This window comes from Tasmannia lanceolata, unplaced genomic scaffold (assembly GCF_043159265.1).
Source record: "Tasmannia lanceolata isolate RefF3 unplaced genomic scaffold, GAP_Taslan_0.1 ptg000006l, whole genome shotgun sequence".
Taxonomy (NCBI): domain Eukaryota; kingdom Viridiplantae; phylum Streptophyta; class Magnoliopsida; order Canellales; family Winteraceae; genus Tasmannia; species Tasmannia lanceolata.
In genome coordinates this window covers 41,504,622-41,520,810 of record NW_027518683.1, presented here as the reverse complement: position 1 = coordinate 41,520,810, position 16,189 = coordinate 41,504,622, and the positions used below count along the sequence as shown (strand labels likewise).

The 16,189-nt window shown below is 40.7% G+C and overlaps 1 protein-coding gene across 1 annotated transcript; it reads left to right on the top strand.

Moving 5' to 3' along the window:
• The first annotated feature begins 2,796 nt into the window (after positions 1-2,796).
• LOC143879001 (uncharacterized) lies at positions 2,797-3,999 on the top strand. The gene has a single exon (XM_077381210.1). The coding sequence runs from the start codon at positions 2,797-2,799 to the stop codon at positions 3,997-3,999; it is 1,203 nt and encodes a 400-aa protein (XP_077237325.1).
• Positions 4,000-16,189: the final 12,190 nt, after the last annotated feature.

The window sequence follows — 16,189 nt, the reverse complement described above, 5'->3', positions numbered from 1 at the left end:
TTATCTGCATGGTCTCACCGATCATGGTGTAAAAATACAAAGACCATTGGTTTTGCTTTTACCTTTCATATCTATAATAATATAATATTATCTAGTTACTATATTAAGGTGGTTTCTTTCAAGGGATGCGTTATATTCGCCTCCTTTCCTTCTCTGGGTCAGCCCTCTCTTGTGTATTTATGAGTACAAGGGGTGGCCTGGTGAATAAAAGGGGCCGATATATCATTTCTTTTCCCACGCTATAAAGGATGCTTAGGAACATAATCTGACATTGGATGCTTTTAAAGTTGGTGTGATACCTAGCTGTGAACTATGCTTTACTCTAAGATAGGGTTTTCATTTGCCGGAAAAAGGAGGAGTGTGATTTAAAATATCTTCAAACTATCATCTCTTATAAAATAAAGAGAAAGTTCTGTCCATTTTGCTTCCCAAGGTACAAACACCTTTCTTCTAAGCATTTGTGAAATAACAGTTCGAGCCCACTTTTCTCGCCTTCTTCCTCACGACAAACACTTTCTCATCTTAAAAAAGATTACAAATAGAGAAGAAGGAGTCCACGCGGTTAGTTGCTGTCCGGCAATCGGCCCGGAAAGTTGCTGTCCGGCAATCGGCCCGGAAAATCTGGTCCGGAGTCAGAAATTTCCGACTGAGCTTCTCTCAAGTATTGGTCTAAAAGTAAGCCCTAGCTTCTCCTCGTCAGGCAAAGCATTGCCTCAAGCTTGAAAAGTTGAATGGAGCCTCCTGATCCAGGCAAAACCCCCTCCCCAGGCGATTTGAAGGCGAAGAATGGCCGATTCAAAATACCCCATCTGAGAACTTTCATAACTTCATGGGAGATCTTCGCGAAAACTATCTGAAGACAAAAGCCCTTCAGAAGGATGGTTCTCCAACCCCTAAAATCTGCAAGGAAGACATGATCCTCTCTTCCCCTGCTCCCAGATTTTCTGAAAAATCAGATACCCCCCAAAAGATACCTTCATCGCATAGGTTCCCTTGGTACTCCTCGACGCCCTTTTCCGCAATATCCGGTGGATCCCCCCTTCTCCATAGCCTTAGTCTCGAAAACAGTCTCTTGAAACCTATGTCTGAATCCCATGTTCAAAAAGGAACTCGAAATCATTAAAATGTTTTCAAAACCTGCCAAACCAGCTAGTGCCGTTTCACCAGCCAAGAAACCCTCTCCCATCAGGAGCAAAACCTATGCTCAGATTGATACTCTCACCTCGGAGGAATTTCCCCTCCCTCCAGCTCCCCTTGTTAACCTTTTTTTTCCTCTTTCACCTCCTGGGTCAGATCCTTTGCCTGAAAACTCACCCCAAATCATCCCCACGCCCTCAATCCAGCTAGAAAATTCCCCACCCCTTGTCACTGGAATCCAAATTTCTAATTCCCCCCCTCAGTCTGCCATTAACATCCCCGCCCCTCCGCTCCTCCCCACCCCGCCCTCTGAACCTAACGGAAACCCATGGAAAAATCTTTTCATCAAAGCAAAGCCTTCAGCATCAACCAATCTGAGAAGAGCCTTTCCAAAAGAGCCTGGACACACCAAGTCCTCCATCGCTTTCTCCATGGAAGAAGTCAGCAATGGCAGTAACAAATGGGACCACTGCCTCGTCGGATTCTTCCTGGGAAGAAGGCCATTTGTACAGAATCTCCAAGAAAACCTGCAAAGGAAATGGAACCTTAAGGGTAACATACAGATCTCCACCCTAAGAAATGGCTTCTTTCTCTTCGGGTTTAGCTGCGGGGAAGATTGCGATCAAATTCTCGAAATGGGAGGACACACTTATGCCAGTATACCCCTCATCCTCTGTCGATGGTCTCCAGGACTACCTCTCGAACAACCTGAACTATCTACCGTTCCTATTTGGGTAAAACTGCCTGGCCTCCCCTTACAGTACTGGAACAATGAAGGTATTAGTAAAATTGGCAGCGTGATAGGAAATCCCCTCTACATGGATTCCAAAACAGCGGATGAAACCAGGTTAAATTTTGCAAGGATTTGCGTAGAAATTGAAGCTGGGGACCCTCTACCAGATTCTATAGAAATACATTCTCCCTTTGGAGTTGCAACCCAGTTATTTGAATACGAATGGAAACCTCAGTCTTGCAATCTCTGCAAGATTTTCAACCACTCAACTGATAAATGCCCTGTTTCAGCAAAGTCAAATCCCAAACCTGCCCAGGAATGGAGACCCATTTCTCGAAAAGAGCCTCCTAAAGCTCCCTCTGCCCCTTCCACTGATCCTGATCTTAACCAGGATTCTTCTACCCCTGCCTCTTCCCCTAAACCCCAATCCCCACCAAGAAATGAGTCTAATCTCTCCATTGTAACAACCCAGAACCCATTCGACATCCTCAATTCAGTTGACACTGAAGAAAAAAATTCTGAATTCATTTCAGAGGATGAAGATGTTAGTGCCTCCTCTGGCCCCTGTGCAATCCTCGGGAACAACAGGTCCTTGGGTCTAGATGGTCCCAGCTCCTCTGACCTTCTTTCTTTCCCAGGCCCCTTAACTGAACCAATCAAAAATACCCTCCCTCCTTCTGACTCTGAGCTAAAGGACACCCTCCCCGAATCCTCTGATCTCCCTTCCTCCCCTCATGCTGATCACACAAGATCAGCCCAAAACTCCCCCCTGCAAAATCCTCATGATTAAGCTTGGGACCTGGAACATAAGAGGGCTTGGTACCAAAAATAAGAGAAAGGACATAAGAGATATTATCCGTAAAGAAAATCTCCCATTTCTCAACATCCTTGAAACTCATGCTCCTATCCACAAAATCCATGAATACATGACAGAAATGTGCAGTGGTTGGAATATTTCAACTAATTATAACAGCTCTGATAGAGGCAGAATTTGGATCATTTGGAACCCAAATTTGGTGCAGGTAAGAATCCTCCAGGAAGCAAATCAGTTTATGCACTGTGAGGTCAGATTTCTTCAAACCAATATCACCCTCCTTGTTACCTCTGTCTATGCTCTAAATAGAGGAACCGAAAGGAGAGTTTTGTGGAATCATCTATCTCTCATTGCTAGAAGTGTCTCCCTCCCATGGATCATTATGGGAGACTTCAATATCATAAGATTCGTCTCTGAATTCTTGGGGGGAACTGGTCCCTCGGCTCGTGATATGGAAGACTTCAACTCCTGGATTGATGAATGCTCCGTCTCTGATCTTCGATCCTTTGGGCAAACTCTTTCTTGGAATAACAAATCGAATGAGAATAATTGGAAGTATAGAAGGCTAGATAGAGTCCTTGTTAACAAAGAATGGCTTTACCAATACCCCTCCTCCTTCGCATCTTACCTTCACCCTGGGCTATCTGATCACACCCCTATTACTATCCAGTTAAACCAATCCCCTCAAATCCCTAAACCTCCTTTCAAATTCTTCTACATGTGGCTTGAAGACCTCTCTGTGTTTGAAGTCGTGGAGAGAGCATGGAACATAGAGATCGATGGATCGCCTCTATTCATTGTAGTCAAAAAGCTCAAAGAAGTGAAAGAAAGTCTAAAAATCTGGAATCGTGAGATTTTTGGCAGAATAGACATTGAAGCTCCTCGGTTGAGATTGCTCCTTGAATCCATTCAAGAAAAGATTGCATCTTCCCTTACGGATCCGACGTTGAGAGATGAAGAAGTTCGGATCAAAGATGAATACATTAGGACTGCTCGAAAGGAGGAAGCTTTCTACAGGCAGAAATCTCGATCCCAATGGCTGAACCTTGGGGACTCGAACACTGCTTTCTTCCATGCGGCCTTGAAAGCCCGAAAAAACCAAAACTGCATACAAGGCACTGTTACTTCTGAAGGGTCCATTTCAACTAATCCCGACAAGATATCAGCAACTATGGTTGAGTTCTTCTCTTCTCTTCTCAACAAGGAGGAATCATCCCAGCCAGTCCATCCAAACAGCATCCCCGAACCGACCAGATCTCTTTCGGAAGCTGACTCTCAGTGGCTTACCAGGAAATTTTCTGCTGACGAAATCTAGGATGTCATCAAAAGCTCCGATGGGAACAAGTCTCCTGGCCCTGATGGATTCAATGGGTGCTTCTTCCAAGCTTTCTGGTACTTAATTGGGCCTGACATTGTTAAAGCAATCCAATTCTTCTTCCAAAGAGGTAAAATCTTCCCTCAACTAAATGCCACCTTTCTAGCTCTCTTGCCCAAAACCCCTGATGCGAGCTCCCCGTAGAAATACAGGCTCATATCTCTCTGCAATTTCTTGTACAAAGTCATCACTAAACTCCTGGCAAATAGACTTAAACCCATTATGGATAGCCTCATTAGCCCTTTCCAGTCAGCATTCATTAAAGGTAGGAGTATCCATGATAACATTCTCCTAGCTCATGATTTATGCCATAATTTCCACAGAAAAAACCCGAAAAAAGCAATGTGTATTAAATTAGACCTCAAAAAAGCTTTTGATAGTGTCAACAGATCCACCCTGATTTCCTTCATGCGAAAAATGGGCTTCCCAGAAATATGGTGCCGGTGGGTGCATGAATGCATATCTACTCCCTCTTTTTTTGTCCTAGTCAATGGGTCTCCCCGGGGATTCTTTCGGTCTTCAAATGGCCTCAGGCAGGGTGATCCCTTATCCCCCCTGCTCTTCAGTTTTGTAATGGAAATGTTATCCTGTCTTCTATCCTCCTTCCAAGCCCAAGGCCTAATTTCCTCTCCCTTCTCTAAAGGAGATTTAACCATTTGCCACACCCTATTTGCTGATGATGTTATGATCTATGCTGAGCCTAACATCACTTCAGCTGCAGGGATCCTAAAATGCTTAGAGTCATTCAAGATTTGCTCGGGCCTTGAATTTAATCCTGGCAAAAGTGAGGTCTTCTTTGCAGGCATCCAAAACAGCAGCAAGAGAGCTATTTGCAACATTCTTAAGATCGAAGAAGGAAAGCTCCCAATAAAATACTTGGGTCTTCCCCTAATCACTTCAAGGCTCACCTCTAGAGATTGCCATCCTATCATGGACAAAATCAAACAAAGGATCTCGTCGTGGTCAAACCGTCACCTTTCTAGAGCTGGCAGAGTGGAGTTGGTTAAATCCGTTCTCAGCACTTATCAAATTTATTGGTCTGCAGCGTTTCATATCCCCAAAGCAACTCTCAATAATATTGAGAAAATCCTTCGAAACTTTATCTGGGCAGGCTCAAATCTTGAGAAATCTCATCACACAGTGTAGACACCCCATTTTGACCGTGCCCTAATCCCTTCATGTTTGAGCAAAGCCTCATCAAATAAATGAGATAGAACCCCAAATTTCACCCCAAGCTAGCTTAGGGTCCCAGCTAAGCCCCTGTAAAATTTCGTTGAATTCCGAGTGCGTTTGCCCTGCGAACAAGCCGAGAAAAGACCGTTGTGTAAATCAGAAAAAGGGGGCGAATTTATCCGAGATGGGGGCGAATTTATTTTGGAAAATGCAATTTAGGCCGAAAAAGACGCGCAATTTCGCGCGCCTATCAAAGTCCGCGCGCTTCATCAAGTAGTAGTGCCATTATCAACAGATATATTTTTCTATATATACAAAAAAATCAGAATTAAAAAAAAAAAAATTCGCAGGGAGAGAGAGAAAGCAGATCTGAGATTTCAAACCTTCTTCGTTCTGATTCTTCTTCTCCGGTGGTGTTTTTCCGATCAATCGTCTGCAAGACTCCGGTCATAATCTTCGGTCTCCTTCTTCTCCATCCGTTTCTCTATTTTTCGATCTTAGATCTAGATCTTAAAATCCCTAACCTTCTGTATCATCTTCTCCGGCATGCTACGGTGAGCTTCGGCCAATTTTATTTTTCTACTTCATTTTCTTCTTCTTCTTTAGTTGTATCTCTGAAAATCCTAAGAAATGCTTATTAGGATGTTAAAACCCTAAGCTCATCGTTTAAACCCTCAGATCTACTCTCCTCCGTTGCTTAATCTCTCAGATCTGTTTTTTTTAGGAGTCTTAATTTTTGATTTTCTGGGCTTGAAATTCTAACCGTACCTCTTCTCCTCCGACAGATCTTCATTTTCTCCGATCCGATCAAAGAAACCATAGCCTAAAAGTCCTTCAAATCTCAGATCCCTTTCTTTTTATCCTAAATTCAAAAATCTTAGATCTGCACAATCCAAACTCTAACTTTGTGCTTCTTTTTTTTTTTTCTCCGGCAGAGCTCCGATGAGCTCCGGCCATTTCTTCATCTCTAGCTAAACTCGTTAGATCCCAATTCTGGATAACTATTTCTCTCCATTTGACCTCCGATCTATCTCGAAATCTTAGATCAGCGCTTGGATTCAGATATTATTGATTACTGGAGTTCGGATCTGAGGTGTAAAAGGTGCCTCTGAAATATTTTGTTGCCTCTGGAAGAAGGGATCAATCCAACACTTCAAATCATCTGGATCTTGGCAAAATTGAAGGTAGGTGTATCAGTTTATTTTATTTTTATTAGAACATTTTTTTCATTCAAGATCTCCAGTTAAACATTTTTTTAGATCTGTACTTTTTCTTTATAATTTCACTTTTATCTTTAGTTCTAGTCCTTTTTGATTTTTTTTGAGAAATTTGTTAAAGCCTAGTTAGATTGGAGAACTTGATGCATATTTCAAAGCTTTTCTTGTTTAAATCAATAGCTTAAAAATGAAGTCTGTATTTTTGCTTTGGTCTGTTTGTGTTGTTTTGCTTCTCAAACAAGGATGATTGCCGTGCGTTTATCTACTTCTGTCAAGGGAAACAAATTTCATCCCAATTATGGCTTGTCTGTTTAGAATCTACAAATGAGGATTTTGAAATATCGAAGTCGGTTTGATTATTTACTAGTTAGGATTTATTCCTATGATCAAAATAAATGTAAGTCTTGACTTGTGAGATGATTTCAGATTTTCTAAAATTGGTTTCAAAATTTATCTCCTCAGTTTATAAAATTGATCCCATAGAGTAATAACCTTCATGATCTATATTTTTCAGAGTAATTGGGCAATGGTCTCACGAATTTTTGTTTTTATTTTATGAGTTAGGACAATAAGCCAGTGTAAGGAATTTGTTCTAGTTTTATGCCTTGGTTGCCCATGCGGGTTACTAAGTATTGGTAGTTTTTTTTTTTTACAATTTAGTCAAGAAGGATGATGTCTGGAAAGTGGCTTAAGGTTGAATTCGAATGCATTTAATGATTCTGGCTATTTTGAGGTTCAAGTAAAGCATGAGAATGAGTAATTCTTGTATGAATGGGCATGATAAAATGATGTATATAATGATAGAATGCCTAATTGTGTTTCAGTTATCTTGCCTCCTTTACTAGTTTTAGGAAAAGTTCCTGTCGGTTGATTCTCTAATTTCACTTGGGTTACTATGTTAAATCTCCATCAGCATCTTTCATATCTTTGTAAGAGTTTAGTGTTTAATTCCTTCTTTGCTTTACACCTAATAATATGTGGATTTTAGTTTTCAAGAATTTTATTTAAAGTTTGGTTATTAGGATCATATTTCAAAATCGAAAATGCATGTGTTAGCTCTTAGCTTCATTTTTTATATATATAATAGCAGCCCTTTCATTTTAATATTGGTAGCCACCTCACCATTTTGATAGTGGCAGCCATACTTCTTTGAAAATGGCAACCACACAGCTTTTTGATAACTGCAACTCCTGACCCTTGTTTAATATGCATAACCTCATCCCATTTGTATATGAACAGTCCTTGACTAGTCAAATGGACAACCAGTCCAGTGCCTACTCAATTTCTGTCATGTTGTGGCATTGGTTTATGCTTCCAATTTTCTGCAAGTATAGTCCTACTTCAGTCTAAGATTGCAGCCCTGTTATGTCCACTCTCTTGCTTTTTATTTTAGCCATCATTTCCTCTGTTTTCCTCACTGTTTACATGTACCTTATCAGCTGTTGTTCTTCCTCAAAGGTTTCGTCCACAAGCACTTAACAATTGTCATAGATTGCATATGTCCACGAATGTATAACTGCTGTCAACAGTTGCATACAGCTGCTGTCCACAATTCTATGCAATTCCATAATATATAATGGTTTTTAAGCTTATAGTGGCTGCCTGTAGTTTCATCACTTTGAAATTGTGATTTTGGATTAATTAAAGAAGCACAATGCTATTTGTTTTACTATGCACAGCTGCTGCCCGTAGTTTAATCACTTTGAAATTGTGATTTTGGATCAATTGAAATCGCACATATCTGTTATCCACTTTGCATGGCTGCTATCTATAGTTTCGTTACTTTGAAATTGTGATCTTGGATTAATTATAGAAGCACAATACTACTGTTTCATTATGCACAACTGCTGCCCGTAGTTTCATCACTTTGAAATTGCGATTTTGAGATGGATTAAAAAGCGCTTATCTGCTATCCATAATTGAGTAGCTATTGTCCATTAGTTTCATTATTTAGAAATTGTGATTTTGGATGAATTGAAAAAGCACCTAGCTGATATTCACTGCTGCTTACTATTTGCTGTCCATCATTTCCTAACTTTATAGCACTTATAATTGATCACGTAGATTTCATTTCCTTTCATTTTTTTTATTATATTCATTCATTTTTTATTTAAATAAATTGTTTAATAGGAAGAAGGAGATCAGATGACTACTCAATCCGATATTATCGACATGAGTACTGTCTGATCTCAAGGCGGGCTTAGAAATATTATCATGTGTATATGATATCAGATGATTACTTTGGCATCATCTGATTTCATTGGAGTCCCCGTATTGGGGTTTGTGGTTGGTTTTTGAAGTGTTTGATATTGTTTTTGCTTTATTAGGCTATCCAGCGGCTGGTCTGGACTAATTAATGATGTTTATCATTTTATGATTGCTTTAGATTGTGTATTGTTTTCTTATTGAAAATTCTTCTTTGCTTAGCACTTGATTTATTTTTATAAAAATAGAGTGAAATTTGCAATTATCTGGCAGTTTTTTCTTCTCTCTTTGATAAACTAACACAGTCTTATAGATTGCTGTTAATTTTCTTTAGATATTAGAATCCCCTTTTCTTGTAGGGCGATGAAGGCGCTAGCCCAAGCCCATCTCTAGGGGACTTGCTCAGTCCAAATAGCATTCTATTTTCTCAAAAGACTTGCCTAGTCTTTTAAATCCAAATCTTTGGAGACAGGCATTGTCTCATTAATGAATCAACCTGAGTTAACCTCTAGAAGACTATCTCTAGTCTCATAGGTCTTAAATCCTCTTTGTGTATCATTTGGTTTTGGGAGAACACCCTACTCGGCTTGGCTTCATACCCCTATCCTATATGGGTATCTGGTTGCACATTTGTTGCACCCTAGGGCTAGGTAGCTGTCCGGCCCGGCTGGGTGTTTTACCTTTGCCAAATATGCACAAGGTCTCTTTTTCCTTGTTAGTATTTTCTCTATCCTACCTCTGTGTCTAAGAGACTTACCTAGTCTCATTTTCTTGCTAAACCTCCTCTTTGTGTATCATTTGGTTTTGGGAGAACACCCTACTCGGCTTGACTTCATACCCCTATCCTATATGGGTATCTGGTTGCACATTTGTTGCACCCTAGGGCTAGGTAGCTGTCCGGCCCGGCTGGGTGTTTTACCTTTGCCAAATATGCACAAGGTCTCTTTTTCCTTGTTAGTATTTTCTCTATCCTACCTCTGTGTCTAAGAGACTTACCTAGTCTCATTTTCTTGCTAAACCTTCTCTTTGTGTATCATTTGGTTTTGGGAGAACACCCTACTCGGCTTGGCTTCATACCCCTATCCTATATGGGTATCTGGTTGCACATTTGTTGCACCCTAGGGCTAGGTAGCTGTCCGGCCCGGCTGAATGTTTTACCTTTGCTAAATATGCACAAGGTCTTCCCTTATTACTTGTGAGTTTTATCTCAGCTTGATAGTCTCACTAGCACCCTTCTTTATCTCTTTTTCTTTTAGGAGACAAGCTTTGTCTCATTAGCACCTCCTTCTTAAGAATCCTATTTTCAGAGTCAGTCCTTAGCCTAGGAGTCTGTCCTTAGCTAGAGAGTCTGTTTTTCTTTTAGGAGTCAGTCCTATCATCATAGGGGTTAGGATTTATCCAACCTCTCATCAAATCTTGTGTTTTTTCTATCCGCTCTTGCAAGGTATAGGATGCTGTCCAACCCTTGTAGAGCTGTGTTTCTGTTCTTTTCCCCCGCAAAGCATAGGATGCTGTCCAACCTTTGCGGGATATCGGGAGTCTGTCCTCCCCTTATGATGATAGGATTTATTCCCCTCGAGTCAAAAACACTTAAAAAACAACAAAAACATCTGAAAAACCAAAAATCTCAAAAATCTTGAGTCATTAGGAGAGTAGTTAGGAATTCTGTTTCGAACTACGTTGGCTTGATCCTCTTCCACGAGGTACGTAGTGCAGCTTGAGATTCTTATCTCAGGTCCAGCCAAACCTTTGTAAATAAATCATTTACCCATTTTAAGAAAAAATACCAAAAATCTTCAAAACCTTGTTTTCAACAAGATCTTCCTCTAGAGTTAGTAGTTTGTCCTAGATAAAGAGTTTTAGAGTTTTGAATTTGTCTTTGATGTGTTGTGTGGTTTGTTTGTGTTTGTGTTAGAGTTAAGAGTTTGTCCTAGAGTTATAGGAGCGCCTCCGTCCGGTCAGTTGGCGATCCACATCGCCAATTGATGACTAGGTCTAAGATGCGATAGATCCTACTGTTTTCCTTAGGATATACAGCCTAGCTACACATAGATTATAGGAACCACCTGCATTAGCTTAAGGCTAACCTGCATTTAGTTAAGGCATATAGGGTGTCCTAAAATCTACAATCCATTGGAATTTAAATAATCACATAAGAAGCTTTAAGAACTAGTCCGGTCTTTTAGATCGAGTCGAGGATAGAGGTCTAGATGTCTTAGGCATCATAGCTTAGAATAGGTGCGAAGAACTACGTTGCCTTGATTCTCGTGGAGGCGGGGATACGTAGGCTTCTTTGGATGAACATCAGATCATCTAAAGACTCGGGCCTAGGTATAGATTAGAGTCTTAGGATTGTATAGTATCGAGTCATTTTTCTATGTTTTGCAGTGTTTTCTTACTTTATTGCGCAGACCTTATACTTTTTGGTGTGTCGTGCATGTGTTTGTTCATCAGAACTTAGACACCCATTAGGCATGTCACTTATAACCTAGCTATGCTTAGGTGACACATGTTTTCTTTTATTTTATCTCGTGTGCCTTTGATTTCATCTCCGAGACATGCATGATTAGATAGACGTCTTCTCGGAGATATTCATTCTCATTCCATATGATTTTCGCCCAAAGCTCTTCAAAATTATTAAGTAAATGGCATAAGAGACCAGGTGTTTGCACTTGGGCGGATGAGGTGCTCTTTAGATCTTCCGAATTCGTAACCAGGCACGAACCTTATTTTATATCTCTGGTTATCCGTTGCAACAGAGCATAGTATGGGATCCAGGGCCCATTTGCCTTTTCCTTGGATGGCGACTCTTCTTTGTTTAAGGTACGCCTCGAATCTGGGCTAGTCCCCGAATCGAGAGGTATCTCACCTTTCATATCGCCACTCATGCTGTGAGAGGCACTTCTTTCGAGAGTTCCTTGGTAGAGCTCTCCATTCACGTGGATGATCCTGAGACTTAGTGTGGGGCCCGTTCCCCGCCTCTCTCTCGGATCGGGGTCCACAGGCTGGCGACTCTGCTGGGGAAATTCTCTTTCGAGATATTGCCTAACTCTGTTAAAATGCCATTTGTTACTAATTTTGAAGAATTTTGGGCTAAAATCATTATAAATGGGAATTCAATCGCTTAGAATCCAGGGGCACCAGATGGGTGTTTAAAACAAGGGATTCACACATTGCACAGCATACATCATTTTGTTCTTCATTTTCTTTTTTTTTCTTATTATTGGCTCCACGGGATAGATATAATGCGTGCCTCATGGGATATCACTATCCAGATGGTGCTGTTGTATCTATTACCAAGCTATGCGCCAGTGCTGCAGTCGTAAACACTCGGTGTACTTGTGTTTACAGCAGCCGGTGAGCAATGAAGCATACTGTATATAACACTCGGTGTACTTGTGTTATATACTTAAAGTATGGATCATATGCATAGTACCTGATTGAGTCCGGAGCTCTACTTTCATTTTACATATATTATGTACATGGATATATATGTTGATTTAGTAAAACCCAATTAGGATCTGCATGTGCTTATATATATATTGCATTCATATAAGGACGAACATGTGTTGCTCACACATGTTGGAGCTTAGATTTAGGAGCCATGTCCTATTTCTTAGATTATTGTAGCTCACCTTATGTGACTACATCGCAGTCCTAATACACTCACATGTCTGTCTTGAGTCAAGCTTCTTGACTCTATGGAATCATATTTAGGGCTGGTGCCCCTGGTTAGGATATATATGTATATATCTATATTTTGATTATCAGATTAGAGCCTACTCATTAGTGAGGCTTCCTTATCTAATCAAATTAGTCATATCAGTCCGTTCTTCGGATCTAGACCCGACCAGTGGCTTTTACTTGCCCTCTCATGGTCGTGGCCTATCTTTTGCTCTAGTCATGGAGATTTTGTCCATATATCTTTTGATTATAAGATTAGGACCTACTTTCTAGTAGAGATTCCTAGCTTGAATCAATCAGTCGTGTATATTCATCTCTCAGATCTAAACCTAGCTAGTGGCTTTTACCTGTCACACTCATAGCTATGGTTTATTCCTTGACCTAATGATGATAAGTATTACCTGTTTTCATCCTTTAAATTCAAGCCTCATTTATCCATTCTTTTGTTGTATTACTCAGATTATTGTTCGTCCTGTCTTAGATATGGTTGATAGCCTGTCTGCTGTCTCTATGACCATAGTCTATCATTATTGATCTTCTTGATCGTACATTTTGTCGTCCACCTTTCAGATTTAGATCCGGTCTATGATCTACTTTTGTCATTTTTATGACCGTGGTCTCTTCCCTGAGTTTCTGATCATCTTTGATCATCAATGGAACATTTGATGTCGCCAATTATATCCTTCTTGTGATTTTTGGTTAAATCCATCTTTATTCTTTGTTTATTCCAAGTTATTCTCCATTCCCTAATTATCCCATCCTATTCTTTGTGTTTAGGTTAAATCATGGCGAATAATTTGTTGAAAGGCTGGATAAGCGAGACTATTGGGGCTCTTCCGCTAGAATCCTCGGATAGGAGTATGGCTGATCGGTTCATCTGTGCCTTCAGTCATTTGAGTGTTTCCGATATAAATTGGAAGTTTCTCCAAGCAGCCGCTAGATCCTGGGATCCTAATCTGCATGTTTTTCGATTTGGATCATTCGAGCTTTGTCCTATATTCGAAGATTGGTGTGCTTTATTAGAGCTCCCAACAGATGGACTTTGGATACAATCTTCGAACATAGATTCCTCTCATTCCATTTTTTGCAAGCTATTCAAAAATCAAACCGTTGATGCACTTTCATGCTTAACGGATACGTGTGTACAAGTTCAAAACCTCATCACCCTTTTTTCTGAAAACGTCGATCCTACCAACTCTCGTTTTCAGAGTTGTCGACGCAATGCTTTGATTTTTAGTGTCTTTGCGCGATATGTCATTCGGAAAAACCCTCGTGTTGCTCCGTTAACCTTGTTAACTGTGGTAGACCAAATTAACAAAGGGAGGAATCCTATCCCTACCATGTTAGCAGAGACCTTCTTGGGACTAGATCTTATTGCTTCCCAAGAGATCAAGGACAATTTCTATGGATGTGTCAAGTTGTTGTATGTCTGGCTTAGTGAAAAACTTCAAATTCTTCAGCGACAAAGCCAAAATCCATATACCCTGAAGAATTTCCATACCTGGAAACCAATAGCCCATCAACCTAAGTCCATTGATGAATGGCACAATTGGTTGCAACATGTAGAGGAGAATCAGTTTCGCTGGGTAAGTCATTCATGTTTCCATGTTTTTACTAACACTTACCCGCATTCATTTGTTTACCTCATGGGTACCGAGAAATCTTCCTTTTATGCACCCATGCGAATTCTCCACCAGATTACGGGAATTCCGTGTTCTCCCGGAATCATAGTCCCTCCTCTTTGTGAAGATCTCACTCCTGACCTTATCCGATCCATTGTGGCTGCTTGGGGAAACAAAAATGTAGAAAGAAGGTTAGGTTTATCTCGCAAATTCCGACGTGGAGAAGTATCGGAAAAGCCCGCAAGCAAAAGAGTTCGGATTGAGGAACCTTGAAGATCCGCATCATGTTTTGTTATTCTGATTTTTGCATCTCTCATTTTTGTCAGTCTGCTTATCCAGCTGTGATCAGAGATTAATATTTTTCATCCTTTGTAATCACGATTCGAATTTTATTAATGAAAGTGTGTTTTTGTCTCTTTTGTCATTATTTGATCAAAATAGTTTATCTCGATTATCAAAATTTTAATCTAATGTTTATATTTCCATAACAGGATTCTTGATTGAGCAGCCATTGCTCCTAAGAAAATCCTTGTTTCAAAATCAACCTGGTCCCGTCAGTCCGCTGATTCCAGGCTGAGTCGTTTTTCTTCCTCACCAATTTCTTTTACCTCCCCTGCATTACCTTTCTCCAATCTCCAGGAAATCCCTTCGCCTGTCCAATTTCCTATTGCACAGATGGCTGACTCTGGAAACGCTATAGCTGAGATGAGTGAGATGATGAAGGCTATGCTTCAACAGATGAATAATATGAATGAAGAGATAGCCCGTCTGAAAAATGACAGAGAGTCTACTTCCAGAGAGCAGGTAGCTCAGCACCCATCAGTTATACCTCCTCCCCCTCCTGCAATGGCCGGGCCTGCGGTCTTGAACGTCGAAGACGATCTTGATAATCAGCAGTATGAAGAAGAAAATCGTCATCCTAATCTGAATAGAGCCAATGAGGACAGAGCGATGGCGGACAGAATGGATAGGCTGGCCCAAGAGATGGAAAACATAAAATTTCAAGGCCCGAAAAAGTTGAACATGGCCGATTTTATGTTGTATCCGGGAGTCACATTGCCTCCTAGATTCAAAGTTCCGGACATGGATAAATACGATGGGACCAGGTGTCCTCGAAGCCATCTAATGTCAGTTCTTCCGCTTTTACAACAGCATGGTCTATCTCCGGAGCAAGTTGCTCTATTATTTCCTAGATCCCTTGTTGGAACAGCTAAGAAGTGGTTCTTGAGCTTAAAGTCAGAGGAGATCCGAACTCTAGAGAATATTGCAAACAGGTTCGTCGAACAATTCTCTATGGAAGAGGGGATCGATGTAACTAAGAGAGATTTGAAGGCTTTGAAACAGGGCCATAATGAAACTTTTACTTCCTTCATCCGTAGATGGAGAAGGAAAGCTGCCCAGATGACTCATCGGTTGTCAGATGAGGATCAGATCAAGATTGTGGTGAAAAACCTATCACCACAATATTACCACCATATGGCTATCCAATATTTCCTTGATTTTAACCATCTTATTAAGACTGGGACTCAGATAGAAGATGCATTGGCTAAAGGCCTGAGATCTAGAGTACCATCTGATGGCAGAGAAGGGAAGCGACCTGTGATGGCGCCGAAAGAGGTCCATAATGTCAATTATGTCAGGCCGCCCCCACCCAGAGTAGTTACTGAAGTAAGAAGGCCGACAATGGAGCAGAAGCCTCTTCGTCATTTCGATCCCCTTCCGTATTCTTTGTCCGTAGCTTTGAAGAAGCTATTGAAGGACAAGAAGATCAAGTTGCCTGACATTAAACCTCCTCCCAACCCGTTGCCAAGAACCTGGAGAGAAGATCAATTCTGTGATTACCACCGTAACACTGGCCATATCACTGACAGGTGTTTAGCTTTGAAACACCAAATTCAGAACATGATCGATAGGAAGGAACTGTCAATCCAGTTACCAAATGTAACTAGAAACCCTCTTCCAACACATGCAATGCCGCCTCCACCTTCAGTCAATGTCATTTGCGCTGAAGCGTCTGTTATTGATCCTGCTTCCTTCATATGTGTTGTGGAATCCGAAGAACCCTATGTCTGGAAATTTGAAGAAGGAGATCAGTTGGCAGAATCCGAAAGGCCATATGTTTTATCCTGGAACGATCCTGATGTGGCTGGGCCATCAAACCAGTCATATATTTTCCAGTGTGAAGATGAGGAGAAAGATTCTGAATCTCTATATGTCTTAAGGGTGAGT

What these genes read in the sequence shown, in the direction of transcription:
- LOC143879001 (XM_077381210.1), top strand. Translation starts at nt 2,797, where the DNA reads ATGACAGAAATGTGCAGTGGTTGGAATATTTCAACTAATTATAACAGC.